This window comes from Stylophora pistillata, chromosome 3 (genome assembly GCF_964205215.1).
Source record: "Stylophora pistillata chromosome 3, jaStyPist1.2, whole genome shotgun sequence".
Classification (NCBI taxonomy): domain Eukaryota; kingdom Metazoa; phylum Cnidaria; class Anthozoa; order Scleractinia; family Pocilloporidae; genus Stylophora; species Stylophora pistillata.
In genome coordinates this window covers 26960096-26976471 of record NC_142521.1, presented here as the reverse complement: position 1 = coordinate 26976471, position 16376 = coordinate 26960096, and the positions used below count along the sequence as shown (strand labels likewise).

The following is a 16376-nucleotide window of genomic DNA, read 5'->3' as shown; positions in this document are numbered from 1 at the left end:
ATGCTAAAAAGACATCTATTTACAAAAGTGGATTTCAAATGTGAAGTATGAACTCTAGGTAATATATAATCATGGCCCCTGCTGTGTAATTGCCCAGTACATCTCGGCAGTTAAAGAACATCACGTGAAGTGGCATTTGAAGTGATCTTGATCCATAGTTTGCTATCTCTGGTGGCTAAAATGTCACAAATACTATATTTCTTCAAACAATATCCAGACTTAAAAGCCCTTGCAAACAGTTTGTCTATTCTCTTAAGATATTTATCATAATAACAGCAACCCCACACCTCGATAGCGTATGTGAAGACTGAAATAATTAGGCTTTGGAAGAGCAGATCTAATTGCTCCTTAGGGTAGCCATAAAATCTACAAACTCTTAAAATATACATACGACTGCTGGCCTTACCAAGCACGTGATCAATATATGAGTCACAGTTCACAGGGTCATCCTCAAATGTAATACAAAGCAGCTTGAGCTTGGTTTTATGCTCCACAATAGCAAGATGAGCTGGTGGAACTTTCAGGCTACCACTTTTAGTAAAATTTCCTATGTTTTATTCAAATTGAGTGTTTTATTCAAATTTTATTATTTTCAGCCTACTCCATAATAGAACTAACTTCAGACTCAGCTATGTTGCCATCCTCAGCACAAAAAGGGATGCTGACTGTGATATCATCCACAAATTTAACCAATAGGCTAGAGGGGCTAAATGGCTTTATATCATTTATCCTCAGAGAGAACAATATTGGACCTAGCACCGTCCCCTGGGGACACCCCTGGTTATATCTATAAACTTTGTAGTGATGTTATCTGCCACAACCTGTTGCTTTCTATTACTAATGAAACTGATGAGCCAGTTTAGTATATATGGATTGATATCCACATCCCTTAGCTTACTAACTAAAATTCTGTGAGACACAGAATTGAATGCCTTGCTAAAATCAAATGAGAAGATCCACACGAAGTCCGCATTTCTATCAAGCCACTTTAGCCAGTTGTGCTGGGACTTCAATGGTGCCATGGTAGAGTCCCTTTCGATGAGGAAACTGGTCTAAATCGATATGGTTAGCGCACACCATAGATAATTCATTCCTGTACACTAGTCTCTCAAACAGATGCATAATTATATTTGTTAAAGAAATGGGCCTTAGATGGTTACAGGAAATAAATGGCAGTTCCTTAGGAGCCGGTCTAATATTCACCTCCTTCCACAACAATGGAACTGTATGTTGCAGAAGAGAGGCATTAAATACATCAGTTATGATTGGAGCCAGGTAGTACCCAAAGTCACGGAAAAGCCAATAGGGGAGATAATCAGGGCCCGAGATAGTCCGTTTAATGTTAATTTAATGATATTTTAAAGCGTGCACATGCTTCTGATGTAGTTATTCTAATGCATCACAAGCATGGCCTAGGAGAAACGGTGACTTAATTGCTATGGAACAGAAGGGGCAGGGGTTTCATTCATCTGGAATAAGATGGATGTAAAAAGATCAGAAGAGGTCGAAATGGCTTTAATGCTGTTTAAAAACTTTATGCAAGGTAAATTTATAATGTAAAATTTGTGGCTGCTATGTCAAAAAACTGGAGATCATAAGGTCATGTATTAAGTTTAATGCAGAGGCACTCACCCACCCTCCTTGCCCTCGTTAATAATTTCCATACTTGCATTATAAAACTGTAGTAAAAATTAATAGTGATGTGTTTTAAGTAATTAATGTTTAATGAACGAACAAGAGTATTTTAAGAACTGCAGGTTTATTGAACAGTTTCAAAAACCTTTGATGTAGATCTATTAATTCTTGCACTGATATTTCTGTCTGGGGTTATTTTGGTAGAGAAAATTGGATGTAAAGTTTAGCCGTGTCTTCTTCAGATATAAACATAATTATTAAAAACTGGATCATTGGATAATGCAATTCAAGACTTTTTATTGGCTTAGCCATTATGGTATATGAGCCAATATACCATAATCAACAAAAATTGTAAGTGTATGCGTCAGCTTAAAATCAAAAGGGAGCTAAAAAATCCGGTTTCTTCTCACAAAATAATAATTTCTTGAGGGCATTTTTAATCAAACAATTATTCCACTCGCGCTTGTTGGATATGAGATGATTATAGCCAACTCGGCACTACGCGCCTCGTTGGCTATCTATCATCTCATATCCAATGCACAAACGCAGTACAAGTGCCCAGGATTATTTACCGCCTTCTCCTGCAAATGAAAATGGTTGGTTTAATTTGTCATTTTTCTTTACATTTGTTAAGAAAAGTTGAAATTCTTTTATTCTTATTTATATCAGCTTCAAGCTAACCTCACTTTCAGTAAACTATTCTTTTGAATTCTAAACCTCAGAATGCTATAGTCTCATTTTCCCTTTTCTGTACTATCTGTCATGGATGCATAAATTGCTTCTCTTTTTAATTTTAGAAATGATTGTCTACAAGATAAGTGGTGTGCTCTTTGCTTGTGGATATCTTAGAGAGAATCAAAAGGTTCTGCATGGCCATGATCTACCCACTGATCATGTATGTGTACTGGTTACAGCCACCAAGGAAGATGAACAGGTAGATGCATCACTAGTTTTGGGTGACCCTGATGAAAACTCATTTTTGGAAAAGGGCAGGATTTTTACCCTACCAAAAAAATTCCTCCACAGGCCAAGTTTTGGACCAAATAACACAATTGATTTAGTTCCAAATATTACCTCTTAAGTATGAGATGGCTTTGTACTCTGTTGCTACTTTTTATTTTTTTATTCCCTTCTTTTGTCAGTTGTCTCAGGCATTGTCCAAGGGTTTTTTTTTTTCAGGCCTTATGGGTCATAACGTTAAAGAATAATTAAAATTGTTACCTTTCATTCTTCAATGAGTTTCGTTTGTGGAAGATTAACCCCTACGAGTCCAGTGTGCGAAGAAAGTCGAGTCCAATGGCCCGGGGCTAGTGGATTTTGCTATCAGACTAGTGATTTTTGCTCTTAACTTGCCCACGGGCAAGTGCTGCTTTTTGGAAAAATCCAAATGACAGAAGGATTGTAATAAATCCTGCTAATCAAAAAGGGTTTAGGGGCTGCTTGAAATGACTTGTGGGCTAGTACATACTAGCATAGTTCATCAAGGGAAATGGTTATGAAGGCTGGCGAACTTCAAAGGGACGGCCAACCCTGCACACACTTCCAAACAAATATGGCGGACAACTGTGACTTTTTAACGGGGGATGATTTAGAGGCAATTTTAGAGATGTTAGAAGCGGATGAAGGAGTTGAAGAGGAGTTTTTCAATGAAGTCAACAATGTAAGTATTGAAAATGGCTTGATTAGGCCTGTTTTTCGACGATGAAATGCTTAATATGACAAACTCTGATCAAGATGATTCATGTCGAAGGAAGAAGCATGGATAGAGAACATTCTGCAATGCTGTGCAGTTTATATGAAGTACAAACATTCTTAGAATGTGTGTGTGAAAGTATATCCTATGAATTTCGTTTTATTTAGGTTCAAAAGCAAGAGAGGCAAGAGATTGTATCGTATATGTGCACGATCCTTCGCAGTAAAGCACTATTTAAGCAATAGTGAAAATCAGACCTGAAAAAAATTCAGGCCTGTACGGGATTCAAACCACTGACCTCTGCAATACTAGTGCAGCGCTCTACCAATTGAGCTAACAAGCCAACAGGGAGCAGGCCATCAAATTAATTCGAATTAATTTGAATTATTAAAATTCGGAGAACTATCGTCCGAAGAAGAAGAAATGATCAATGCTGGTTGTGATCCACAGATCGAGTCAGCTGATGAGAGGTATGTTACGCCAAATTTTTGCTTTTTTCTGTAAGCTACGCCAAGGAATGTCAATTGTGGTTTTCTTTGTACCTTAATTTGTCCTCTCTCGAGTTTTTGTACCTTGATACTCGGGATTTTAGTGAAAATTGTTCATTTTTGTTGACCAGTTGTAATCGAACAGAAATCAGATCAGATTTCATTCTGAACATTGTTCTCCTGTTTATCTTGAAGGTCACATTGAACTTGTTTATCGATATTTTAAAGGGTAATTTTGATGTCAGGATTATTTACATCTGCCTGACCCCCAAAATTATTCTTCATTCTCCTGTAGATCTCTTCCTAGGAGAAATTGTGTTGTGGAGAAAATTTTGTAGTTTTGTCCACCTTGGGTGTCTAGAAATTCGTCTGTGGCTTCTCTTTTAGCATGCAATATTTTTTAGGGGCTCAAAAGTGTTGTTATGATGTGATGGAATTGAGAAGTTATCTTGACTTTGCTTTAGTGTACCTCGTCGTGGATTGCACTTGATTGATGCTGAACCAGGTCCATCCACATCCTGTGAACATGATGGAAGCCCAGCTCCTTTAGGAAGAAGATCAAGGAAAAGAGCCAGGGAAGTACCAGTCTGTGAAGAGGAAAGTGATTCTGAAAGTTCTAGTGAAGGTGATGAAGACAACTGGAAGAATTCTACTGAGCCTGACACAGTACCTTATAGAATGAACTTTACTCCTCATTGTGATCCTGGTTTCCAGTTATCCACAAACCAAAACTGGACTCCTTTTTCTTTGTTTTCTTTGTTTTTTTCACAACGTTCTATCAATTTGATCGTAGAAAATACTAAGAAGTTTGGTAACAAGCTCAAAACTGATAGCTCTTATTTTCGCTGGTTTCAGCTGACCTCCAAAGAGTTCTTGGCCTTTCTGGGAATTGTCATATTCATGGGTCTTGTCGATGTTCCTTCACTGGCCGAATACTGGAATGATGACAGTTTTTTCGGTCAAGATTTTGTATGTTCTTCTGGCATGACCAGCACACGTTTTATGAATATTTTAAAAGCTCTACACTTGTGTGATTATGAACAAGATAACATAAATGAATTACATAAGTCATGAAAAGAACCTTATCTTCTTTTTAAATTGAAACCTCTTATGGATGAATTACAATTTGGCTAGTTCAGACTCTGGGTACACTTATAAATTTCAAGTATACACTGGGAAACGCCTTACACCCACCACCCATGGGTTGGGTTATGATATAGTTATGGGACTGATGGATGGACTTTTTACTCAAGGTTATCATTTATTTTGTGATAATTTCTACAGTAGCCCAAAATTATGCTCAGATTTATTTGAAAAGGGTTGTTTTCTAACAGGGACAATCCGCAAAAATAGAGTAGGTTTTCCCAGGAATCTTAACCCCCTTCCAGCTAAGGCAGAACGCAGAACATCCAGGGGGTTTTGTGAGGGACAAACTGTATTTGTTAAATGGAAAGATACTAAAGTAGTTTGTGCTTTATCAACTTTTTATCCACCTACAGGGAGGGACTTCATAGAAAGGGGTAAGGGAAAATTAGTGGGTGGGAGATATGTCAAAGATCGTGTTAACATTCCCCCACCTATGAAAGGTTACAATGCTAATATGGGAGGAGTAGATCTATCTGATCAACTTCTAAAATGCTATGAAATTGTAAGGAAATCTAGGAAGTGGTGGAAGACTTTGTTTTTTCATTTCATTGATGTAGGTATTGTTAATAGTTTTATCATCCATAGGTCAATAGGTGGAAAACTCACCCACAAATTGTTTCGGGTTAATTTAACAAAAGCCCTTCTTGAAAGGAGGGAAATGGCACAGAATCCTTCACCTGGACCTGGCCATCCAAGAAAGTATAATTGTAGGGTTGATCACTGTCCAGTAGGGACACCAGAGGGACTTGACAATAAATCCACTAAGGCTTCTTTGGGCAGAAAAAATTGTAAGCTATGTTATGAGTTTGACAAGAAGTACATGAAAACCCCCTGGTAGTGTGCAGATTGTAATATTCCCCTCTGCCTTCAACTTGATCGTAATTGTTTTCAGAGGTGGCACACTGATGAATGTGATCATTTAAGAGATTGATATATTTGAGAGCCTAAGTTTTAACATGTAATTGGGTTTTTGTTAATTAAACTGCACTTAATTCAGACAATTATCTTTTGTTGTCATTGAGTTTGGGTGTTGTGTGACACTCTATCCAGCTTGCTCATCACAAATTTTATATTTTTTTGGTGCAACTGAACCTTAGTAAGGTGTTTATTGGTAGGGGAAAATACCCTATCATATTTTACAGAGTTTTCAACTCATTATATTGCCAATGAGGCATTTGAAAGTTGCATATGTTACATAAGTTGTAAAATGAGCATGGAAAGCATGACAAATTGGATGTCACCTGTCAATCAAATAGAATACTGTTGAAATCTGTGAGATGTTTCAACTTAATTGCAAGACCCTAAACTTACATTCTTGAGTCTAAAATCCCCTTCAGCCACTAAACTCTCGACCACAGGAGAGAAATATTCTCAAATTTTACTTGGTTGAGCATGGCTTTAACTGTATATATGACGTCAGAACTCTGCAGGGGGCCGCCCATCAATCAAAAAAATTTCTTAGTTGGAAAGAAAATTTTATCTTCTTAAAAACCTTATAAAGTTTTGTATACTTCCTCCATTGTTTGTTTCCTAGAAATGGGTTATTTGCTACTCACCTCAAAAAGCTCAATTAAAAACAAGTTATAATAGGGTTAATTAAGTGCATTGGAGATTTTGTACCATTCTACACTCTTTTGAACATCTTCAGTGGTTTGGTAAAGCCCCAGTTTGACTACTGCAGCTTAGTATGGGATTGCTGTAGTACAAGTCTGGCCGAAAAACCTCAGAAGCTGCAGAACCGTGCAGCTTGTAAATTGTTGTCTGCCCCTTATGATTCTACTGCTCCAGACCTGTTCCGTAGACTTCATTGAAAAAACAAAAGGAATCAGAAGCTTTTTGCCAAAGCCGTTATGATGTTCAAAATTCTAAATGGACAGACACCTGATTATTTATCAAATAAATTCATCTTTTGTAATGATACTACTAGTTATAGATTGCAAAATAGTGAAATGAGGCTGTCTCTTCCACAACCTCGTACCGATTATGTTCGTAAAAGTTTCTCTTATAGTGGTGTTGCATCGTGGAATAGCCTTCCGACTGATATTAGAGTATCTAAAACATTAGGTGAGTGTAAGACAATGCTAAGTAACTTCAGTTTTGAGTGAACTAATGACACGGCGTCCCTGAAAAGCAGTACTTTTATTTTCATTTATTTTCATTCTAATAAGAAGTTAGTTCAGTTCATTTAGATTAGGCTTTTAACCTTTGCATATATTTTATAATGATTATAAGTTTTACATTTGTAGGTATATTGCTTGTATACGACTGAGTGGAATTTACCGTGTATAAATAAAGTTATCTATCCATCTATCTATCTATCAGTTGATTGGTCGAGGTGTTTCATTTGTTAAACTAAGACCCATAAAAAGAGTAAAGATCTTATCAATGTATGCACATTCGAGGACTGTGACAGCATCCGTATAGTGGCTGAGAGAAAAGGAGAGAGCTCTATGTTGTACATTTTAAATGGTGTGAACGGAGACCTCATCACAGCAGAGGCAAAGTACCATAAGAACTGTTTTGCTATTTATGTCTGTAAGAAATCCACGCTTAGCCTGTCAAAGGGAGAAGCCTGAGATTCACCTCATGAAATGGCTTTTCAAGACCTTGTATTTGATTTAGCTGCTGGTATTGAACAAGGCAGAGCATACGATATGATGTCTCTATTACACAAATATCAGGAAATTCTCTCACAAAAAGGTGTTGATAGTCCGGAAAGTTACACCACTCAAAATCTCAAAATATGCTTGCAAAAGCAATTTTCCAATTCAATTGTCTTCCATCAGCCAGCCGACTGCAGTAAATCCGAACTTGTGTATGCAAGTACCGTTAACATTCAAGATGTTGTAAACGCATGGGCAGTATTTCAGAACCCCTCAAATGGAAACGTAAGCGTCAACAATGGCAACCAAACACTACAGTCAAGTGAAATACATTGTGTGGCAAGCTTAATCAAACAAGAGATAAAGAAATGTACAGGTATTCACACCAAACCACTAAATACCGAAGACGTCAGCATGGAGACCACCAGACAACTCATTCCGGGCTCCCTGTATTTACTAATCAAGCAGCTCATGGTCTCAGATAAGCGGGCTAGACCCCCCAATGCATTGAACCAGTCTACAGCAATTGAAGACGAACGACAAATCCTCAGGATCACACAAGATATCACCCATTGCAATTCCAAGGGACGTGTTAAGCTCCCTAAGCACAGCAGCTTAGCTATGTGTGTTCACCATCTCACATCATCTAAGAGGCTCATCGAACTGCTAAAAAGACTGGGATATTGCGTCTCCTATGATGAGATGCGTGCAGTGAATACAAGTATTGCAGAGGACGTTCTTGCCATGGCTGAAGAGTTTGGTACTGTCATACCAACTGTAATAAGGGCTGATTCGTTTGTACAGGTTGCCGCTGCCAATAATGATTACAATGAGGAGACTCTCGATGGGAAGAATACTATGCATGCAACTACCATGGTTATTTATCAGAAAAGAACCTTTGGTCCAGATTCACCTCCCAACCTGGTAGAACAGAGACCAAAGCGACCTTCATTACAGGCAACGGGTACAGTGTACGACATTGAACAGTGTCTAGTTTGAGGAAGACGTCCAGCTGTAACTGATCACGTTGGCTCTGTTGACATGAAGTGGTATAATGACTTGAACAATGAAAGAGGCACTGCTCAAAAAGCTGATTTCATCTAGACTCTTCTTCGGCCGTGTCCCAAGAAATTTGGAGAAGCTGTTGTATCAGATGTTTAGGAAAAGCAATCAATTCCAAGTTGGGCAGGATTTAACGCCATTCGTTATCCTGAGATGCCAGTAGTGAGAAATATTGGCTACTGTCTGATGATCAATGGATTATCTAATGACTTTTCAACCCTACATCGCCAGAAATGTCGAGCCGACATGCGCACTGAGAGCGCGACACTTAGAATTTTTCCGGCTTCGATCTGACCCGTTCATTACAGAAAATGTATGGCGACAAAATTTAATTTTTGTCGCAAAATAAAAGCATTTAGTATTGACGAGCTACTTTCGATCAAGTTAAGATGATACATTTCCGAACATGTTTTCGAAGTCGGTTTGGACATGAAACCTTTGAATTCCAGTTCGGTTTTGAGAAATTTGTAAAGCCATATTTTACGACGCCATATTGTAAGGTTCTGAGTGAAAGGTCGCACGCTGCCCTGAAGTCTGCGTTCATTTTGTACGGGCACATGAGTGCTACATACTTTACTTTCTATCCGTTCGAAGACTTCTAATGTCAGGCCGTTTCTGTGCAAAAGATAGTGTATATCCGTCCCGAAATGGGTTCGGTTTTGAACATCCATTTCATGTGATTGCAGACTTCCAGGTAAGAGTGACATTGAAGCCACAACGGGATGTTTTGCGCGAGAAAAATCAATCCTTTCCGTAAAAATATGCCCACCATATTATAGTAAAACGTCCTAGGCGTTCCAAAAAAGCTTTGGTAATCTGGGGAGGCTTGGAACTAGATTTCCCATCAGCCTTGTGAGCTTTACGCGGTCTTTTTCGAAAAAAAACGCGCAATATTTATATGCCAAAATTACATTGTTGACTATAGATAAGTACGATTTTCGATATGTCCTCTTTATACAGTGAAAAGGAAATAATTGTTCTCGCTGATTGCCCCAACACACATCTGCAATATGTAGTCCAGCAGCGTGAACAAGGCAATGAAGTGATATTCTGGCTAAAAATCAAACAAGGGGTCCTTGCTAGCTGGAGAAAAGAAAAGTTATCTGTCAAATGTTCAGCTGGTGTTCTCTATACTGACCTTGTTAATTTGATTATACCTGGAAATACATTTCGTTTGGATCGCAACAGTGAAAGATTAGAAACACAGCTGTCCAATAGCTGCATTGTTGCGGATGCTACAAGAAGAAAAATAAACAAGAAAGGAAGTGCTAAGCAGAGACAGGAATTCCTGGACTCATACAAGAAGTTTGCATTACTTAAAAATGACGTAATCTCAGTGGAGAAATTTAAATCAGACATTAGCAACCTAGAACAGAACGTGAAAACTGCAGAAGCTGAAATTAAACTCTGGAAACAAAAGTATCTTGACCTTGAAAAAGAAAAAGAAGACCTCTTACAGGAAATGCTTCAGGAAAAAGAACTGTCTGACTCATGCAAAAAAGAGAGTGAGCTCATGAAAAAATATATCAAGCAGTTGGAAAAAGACCAGTACACCAAAGTAAGGGGTATAGCTGTTCCAAAGCTGAAAACAACACAAGCCCAAAATAGGAAACTAAAAGAGATCAAAACAAGGGCTCAAAAGGCTCTACACTTCAGTAAATTATTTGGGCTTGAACTCAACTGCTTGAGATTGAAGGACCCAGATAGTTAAAAAATGTACACTGTTGACCTTCATACTGAAAACAGTCCAGAATGTGGACCTTTAAATGTTTCTAAAGGTGACACCTTACCTGACACACCACCGGATAGCCAAGCACTACCAGACACACCATCACTGGATAGCTTACAGCCTGAAACACCATCTGATAGCTTTCAGCCTGACACACCTCCACCCTCTTCAGTTAACACCCTACAAACTCCCTCAGCTAACAAACAGTCTCATCTTTCAAACCAAGCCTCATGTCAAAGTGAGACAAAATACTCTAAACTAAATGATGATGACAAAGCGAAGGTAGAGAGCATATTGTATCTTATTGACAAGTTTGGGGTTGGGGATGAGTTCATGCACGAGTTGTCTATGGTAGTAGATGGATTGCCCAAGTCATACCTCTTCAAACTGTGCCAAACAGACCTCAACACAGGCTGCATCATTACATCCACTCCAGGCAGAGCCCCAGGAGCATAGTACTCCTTCAAACAATTACTAGCTGATCGCGTAAAACACATGGTAAGTACAATAATATTAGTAGTACCGAGTAATTAAGTCATCTTTCGCCTAAGTTTTGCCTCAATATTTCTTTACTTGCTTACTTGTTTTTTTACTTATGTATTCATTGTTACAGATATAATGGTTACAAGCTTACTATCAATTCTGTGCAAATCTTTGTTTAACAAAGTACATTGTATTAAGTGGGTCCATTCCTTTTATGGTGGCAGATGGAGGCTAATTTGCTTCAAGAAGGTGAGAAGGTGAAAGTGAAGTTGAGTGGGGATGGTGCTCGGATGAGCAGAGTAAGCAACTTTATCTTGCTGAGCCTTTCGATCCTCCAGAGTGAAGATGACTTGTTATCATCAAAAGGTATCCAATTTCAATAAAAAAATGACATTCATATGACTTTTTTAACCCCTCATGTGACATAATGCAATAAAGCAACATGTCCATAATCATTAATACAATAATATTCTCATCACTTCTCATACAAACAAAATTATTCTCTTATTTTACATTGAAACAAGGTACTCACACCATTGCTGTGGTAAATGGACCAGAAAGTAGGGAAACCCTGGCCAGTAGCTTTAAGGAGGTCTTTGATGATGTAAATCAAATCCAAAAGGATGGTTACATAATGATTGATGGAAACAGAGTGGACACAGAACTATTTCTTGGGGGTGATTACAAGGTAGATATTCATGTATGTGTGCCCTGACTCCAATTTCTTTTCTGGAACTATCCAAGTCATGTAATCAATTCTATAATATCTGAAATTCACTCTTTCTAGTTTCTACTACTGGTTATGGGCATCAGTGCAGCAAACTCAACATATGCTTGCTTGTGGTGCAAAGTTCATAAAAGAGACAGGTATTAATTTACTTTACATTTGAATACTTATTAATCCTTTAATATCATCAACAATTGAAAAACAATTGTACAAACTATGGCAGTTCTGTATTAAAATAGAACAGTTATAAATAATTTGTTTGTTTTTATTTTTCATTTTTTTACAGGGGTGACATGACTAAGCCTGACACCTACTATGACAGCAGCCCTCTCAGAAGGACATTAGAAGAACTCCAGGAATGTGCAGAGAAGTCCAAGGGAGAGAACTACTGCTGTGTTCATCAACCTCTTCTTAACATTCCACTAGACCACATCATTCTGGACGAGCTGCATTTAATGTTGCGAGTTACAGACGTCTTGATTGGAAACATAATAGAAGATGTGATGCAGTGGGATGAAAAAGAAAGTCTCCTAACTCCTACTGGGAAGAAAAAAATCCATCTCGACAAACTAACACAAGCCATAAACAGCTGCGGGGTATCATTTTCAGTTTGGGAAAAACGAAATGCAGATGGCAGAGGGTCTGGGACTTGGGACAGGACCAGTTTGATGGGGGATGACCGAAAAACACTCCTGAAAAACCTTCCGTGCAAATTAGAACCACTGCTTCAGCAGGACACAGCTAAAACTGTAGTAGAATTGTGGAAGGTATATGTACATTAATAATATTATATTTTTGGACATAATTGTGCACAGTTAACTACAAGTCTTGTCAATAGAAACATTTAAGACAATTACTGGCAATTTGTACACCTAGTTTTGTTGTTGCTGCCCCTCCCCCCCCCCAAAAAAAAAAAAAAAATTTACTCTTGCTGTTTGCTGCAGCGGCTAACTTTTTTTCACTTAACCTTTCAGGGATTTGCTGACATGTACTTTGGTTTCATATCATCTTTTAAACCAACTAATGTTGACGAATACCGTCAAAAGGTAAACTGCATGAACAAACACAAATTAATCAATTATCATTTCCCTTCAATTACTGATTATTGACCTATTGAAAGAGAACTGGCACGTGGTCTACAAATTGCCTTTTCTGTTTCAGATAAAATCATGGATTGACACATTCTCCTCATTAGGGGACAAGAGGATTGGGTATGCAAGAGAAAGAGTGACATGCTATATGCATGCAGCTGCATATCATATTCCTCACATGGTAACACAACACAACAACCTCAAACAATTTAGTGGTCAAGGTACAGTTTTGATCCTACTGTATAATTATATGGAACACAAATTACCCAAATTTATCAAAGAAAACCATTAAGGCAATATAAATCCTACTTTCATTTTTCTATTTAGGTGTCGAAAAAAACAATGATGACGCTAGGAGAATCTTGCAGAGAAAAACAAACCACACTGACGATCCTCTGCAATTCTACGAGCAGAGCATCGCATTCGTGTGCTGAAGCACAGGGAAAGAAAGCCCAGAACATACACCAAAAAGAGCACAGGATATTGGGAAAATGACATTAAAGCAAACCGCAAAATGCGCAAACGTCTTAGCTATGACAAGCCTGTAGAATCAATATCTAATGAACACATGGCAATAACAACTGAGCTCCCTCCCAAACAAACTACAAAAAGAAAAAGGAAACAACCTTCAAGCAGTACTAAATCTACAGTGAACAAAAAATCAAAACGTGTTAAAAAATAATAAGTTCAGACCATAATTGTTCACTTGGGTATCCCTAAGTGGCAAAGATATGTTATTAAATATGTAAAACGTTGAACCATGTACATGTAACAACATTCCAGAAGATATAATCTTATTTAATTCTATACAAAGAACAATTTACTGTCTTGATAAATGTAAACTATGACAGATAAGCTGCATTAAAGTTAACCTTTTTACTCCCAAGAGTACTCAAGCCAGAAATCAAGAAAAATCCAAATTTCTTCCATAGTCTAAAAAGAAACTGACTAAAATCTTAGCACAGAAACATATGATTAAGAGTACTCTTGAAGTAAAAGGGTTAACCTAAGAGGTATCTCCAAGAGCTACTTTAATAAATGAGAAGGTAAGCTTCTCCTGAAAAGCTCTTGGAGAGGGATTGTGGTCTTCTACCCTGTATTTCTTAGGAGACCAGGAAACAAAATGTCTAATCTTCATGGGGTAATAAACTTTTATTCCCTGGCCATGTGAGTCAGCACAGTAATCCCAAAACTGTGGAAAAAACTTGGGGGGGAAGTCAGCCTTTTCAAGAAAATGATAGCCATCCCTGATTTGCCCTTTGTTTTTGAAAAGGCGCCTGTAGGCATCCCCGCGGAATTTTATAGTCACAGGTAACCTGGACTTAGACTTTAAATGCTGTTCCACAGCAACTCGTAGTGTTGCACACTCATCGAACAACAGAGACTGCTCTGGGGATGGATTCTCAAAAAACCTGAAAGAATATGAGAACAGAAAGTGTTAGGTAAATATTTTAACTGCAGTGCTTAAATCATTCAAGTGTAAGAACAGAAAAATCCTTCCTGTAGTAAACAATAAGTTCAGTATTACAGTACCAATAAGTATCATACACAAGAAAATAAGCAGGTCAAAAGCTTGAAATTGTAGCTAATTGAACCTTCGCTAGAGTCTCTGCACGTGGAATATTGCATATTGCAGAGGTAACAAATCAGTGGAGAGAATTACTTTTTTGATCAGTACATTGACGGAAGAATGAGTAGCTTCTCAACTTGTAAATAAAGTAGTTTTCGGGAAAAAAGTTAACGTTGAGCTGCCGCAAAAAGCTGAAAACAATCATTCAATCATACCGGATACAATCGAGGGAAACATTTTCTTGAGGTTCCCAGGTACAATCATATGGAGAATATCCTCTCCACAAAACTAAGTATTCAGTAGAGCCCTGTTTACAAATAAAAATATAAGCAAAATGCCCAAATGTTAAATTAAAAGTTTCCATTCTTCTCCTTTTGTCAAAGAGCGAATGTTGCAAACTAGACAGCCGTCTACAGCCATCAAATTACTTAGATTTCGCTCCCCATGCATAATAGTGGTAATCACTTTCCGTGAGAAAGAATTCAACTTACCGTGGCGTTTTCCCTTTGAGCAACGAGACGTTCCACTTCCCATAATCGTCCCCTTGTTTTCCGCTTTCTTTTTTCAATTTTAGGTAGAATATCAACGGTGGATACTCTGTCTAAAGCCGCGTAAAAACCCTTCTCTTTCCTCTGTCGAGCCGCCATTTTGAATAAGAACAGAAAGAATGCTCTCTTTGCATTTAGTGCGTGAACCAATCAGAAAACCGTGAAAACAGAGACATGATAGACAGCTTATTAGATATGGCTGATTGCATGAGTGTAAAGACCGCCCACTTTGGTTCGACATTTCTGGCGATGATACAGAGTGCTGAAACATGCACAGAAGGTAAGTGCAGCGATGGGTTAAGCTGACACTGTGATAACCTTTGACCTCACTATATATTGCAAGGCAAAGGAAATACAGCAGAGATTTCCTAACAAGTTCTCCAACATAGTGGTACGCATGGGTGGATTTCATATTGTTCTAAGCTTTCTTTCTCTGTTAGGGAAGAAATTTGCTGGTTCTGGACTTGATGATCTCTTGATTGAGTCAGGTGTATACACTGTTGGTTCCACGTCCACTTTAAGCCCCGTCTACATGAGCAATTTTTATATGGCAAATTTTATTTGCCCATGTAGATAATGAAAAATAACCAATTTTTAGGTGACAACTGCATTTGCTGAAAAGCTGGCATGTTAGTTTTTATGTGGCAAATTAAAATTGCCACAAAAAAAAATTGTCCGTGCAGATGAGACGCCATATAAAATGTGACAAACACGCCTAAAGCTGCAATGTCTGGCATGTCTTCTGACTTTCACCATCCTGCTTTTTTCCTTTCGATGAGCATCTCTGTTGTGCAAAATTATTACTGACGCAAATTAACAACAAATATTTGTCAAGCCATCTACATGGGCAAACAAAAATTGCCAAATACAGTGGCCACATAAAAATTGCTCCTGTAGATGGGGCTTTAATGAAAGGAAAATCGTACAACCGAGGAATAAGGGCACACAAGCTCTGTTTAGAAGTGTTCTTCCGTCTCATGTGGGATGCTTTTATTATCTGGTATGAATCGCGTGATGAAAAGATCCCAGAACACATCTTACGCAAGATTGTGGACTACATTCGAGTAGTAGAGAGTGACAAAGAGGGTGCCGATCTGACTGAAATCACGGATCTATTCGCCGCCATTAAATTAGAGAATCAAGAAAGGTCCAAGCCATTTGCATTTTGGGATGAGTATTGCTTTATCTTAAGGCAAAGAGAACTGGAAATTGGAAGTTGCATCTTTCCAGTACTGCAGCAACGTTACCTCAATTTTTTGCCATGGACAGGCAGAACTATGCTCGCTACCTACCTGTTTATCTCGCCGATATGCAGAAACTGGAACTAACTCACCAGCATGTCTATAAGGTTTTTGCTGAGGGGAATCATTCCATAAGTCGCTCAGGGCAGCCCTTTTCACACAAGTGTCCACCAACATGGCCCTGGAGCAGTCAATCAATGCTGACTCGAAATCAAGCGGAGGACTGATTGGGACATCACAGACTCCGTCAGCTTTCGAGCGGTGGTTTTTAACAATACACGAGCGAGCATCCATTACATCTGCCTTAAAAGCCATATTCGGCCTTCAAGATGGGGGACAAGCATCGCACAAGGAAGCATC

The 16376-nt window shown here is 38.3% G+C and overlaps 2 protein-coding genes and 1 non-coding gene across 3 annotated transcripts; 2 read left to right on the top strand and 1 right to left on the bottom strand.

The window, feature by feature from the left end:
* The first annotated feature begins 3725 nt into the window (after positions 1-3725).
* LOC148735369 (uncharacterized) lies at positions 3726-5510 on the top strand. The gene is made up of 2 exons (XM_088753443.1): positions 3726-3798; positions 4281-5510. Exons 1-2 carry the CDS (start codon positions 3752-3754, stop codon positions 4888-4890), a joined length of 657 nt encoding a protein of 218 aa, XP_088609569.1. The 5' UTR covers positions 3726-3751; the 3' UTR covers positions 4891-5510.
* Positions 5511-10341: 4831 nt separating this feature from the next.
* On the top strand, positions 10342-13821 carry LOC111332071 (uncharacterized). The gene is made up of 8 exons (XR_015998772.1): positions 10342-10854; positions 11064-11205; positions 11364-11527; positions 11627-11706; positions 11853-12333; positions 12541-12612; positions 12728-12878; positions 12985-13821. It is a non-coding gene; the product is annotated as an uncharacterized LOC111332071 (transcript).
* LOC111332072 (uncharacterized) lies at positions 13435-15016 on the bottom strand. Its single transcript, XM_022937335.2, has 3 exons — positions 14719-15016; positions 14443-14534; positions 13435-14069 (listed from the first exon to the last, which is right to left on the bottom strand). The coding sequence occupies exons 1-3, from the start codon at positions 14872-14874 to the stop codon at positions 13664-13666; spliced, it is 654 nt and encodes a 217-aa protein (XP_022793070.2). The 5' UTR covers positions 14875-15016; the 3' UTR covers positions 13435-13663.
* Between the last annotated feature and the right edge of the window lie 1360 nt (positions 15017-16376).

Coding starts and splice junctions, on each gene's coding strand:
- LOC111332072 (XM_022937335.2), bottom strand. CDS start 14,874: ATGGCGGCTCGACAGAGGAAAGAGAAGGGTTTTTACGCGGCTTTAGAC. Junction 14,535..14,718: donor CTCAAAGGGAAAACGCCACG/GTAAGTTGAATT, acceptor ATTTGTAAACAG/GGCTCTACTGAATACTTAGT. Junction 14,070..14,442: donor GTTTCCCTCGATTGTATCCG/GTATGATTGAAT, acceptor ATATTCTTTCAG/GTTTTTTGAGAATCCATCCC.
- LOC148735369 (XM_088753443.1), top strand. CDS start 3,752: ATGATCAATGCTGGTTGTGATCCACAGATCGAGTCAGCTGATGAGAG. Junction 3,799..4,280: donor ATCGAGTCAGCTGATGAGAG/GTATGTTACGCC, acceptor ACTTTGCTTTAG/TGTACCTCGTCGTGGATTGC.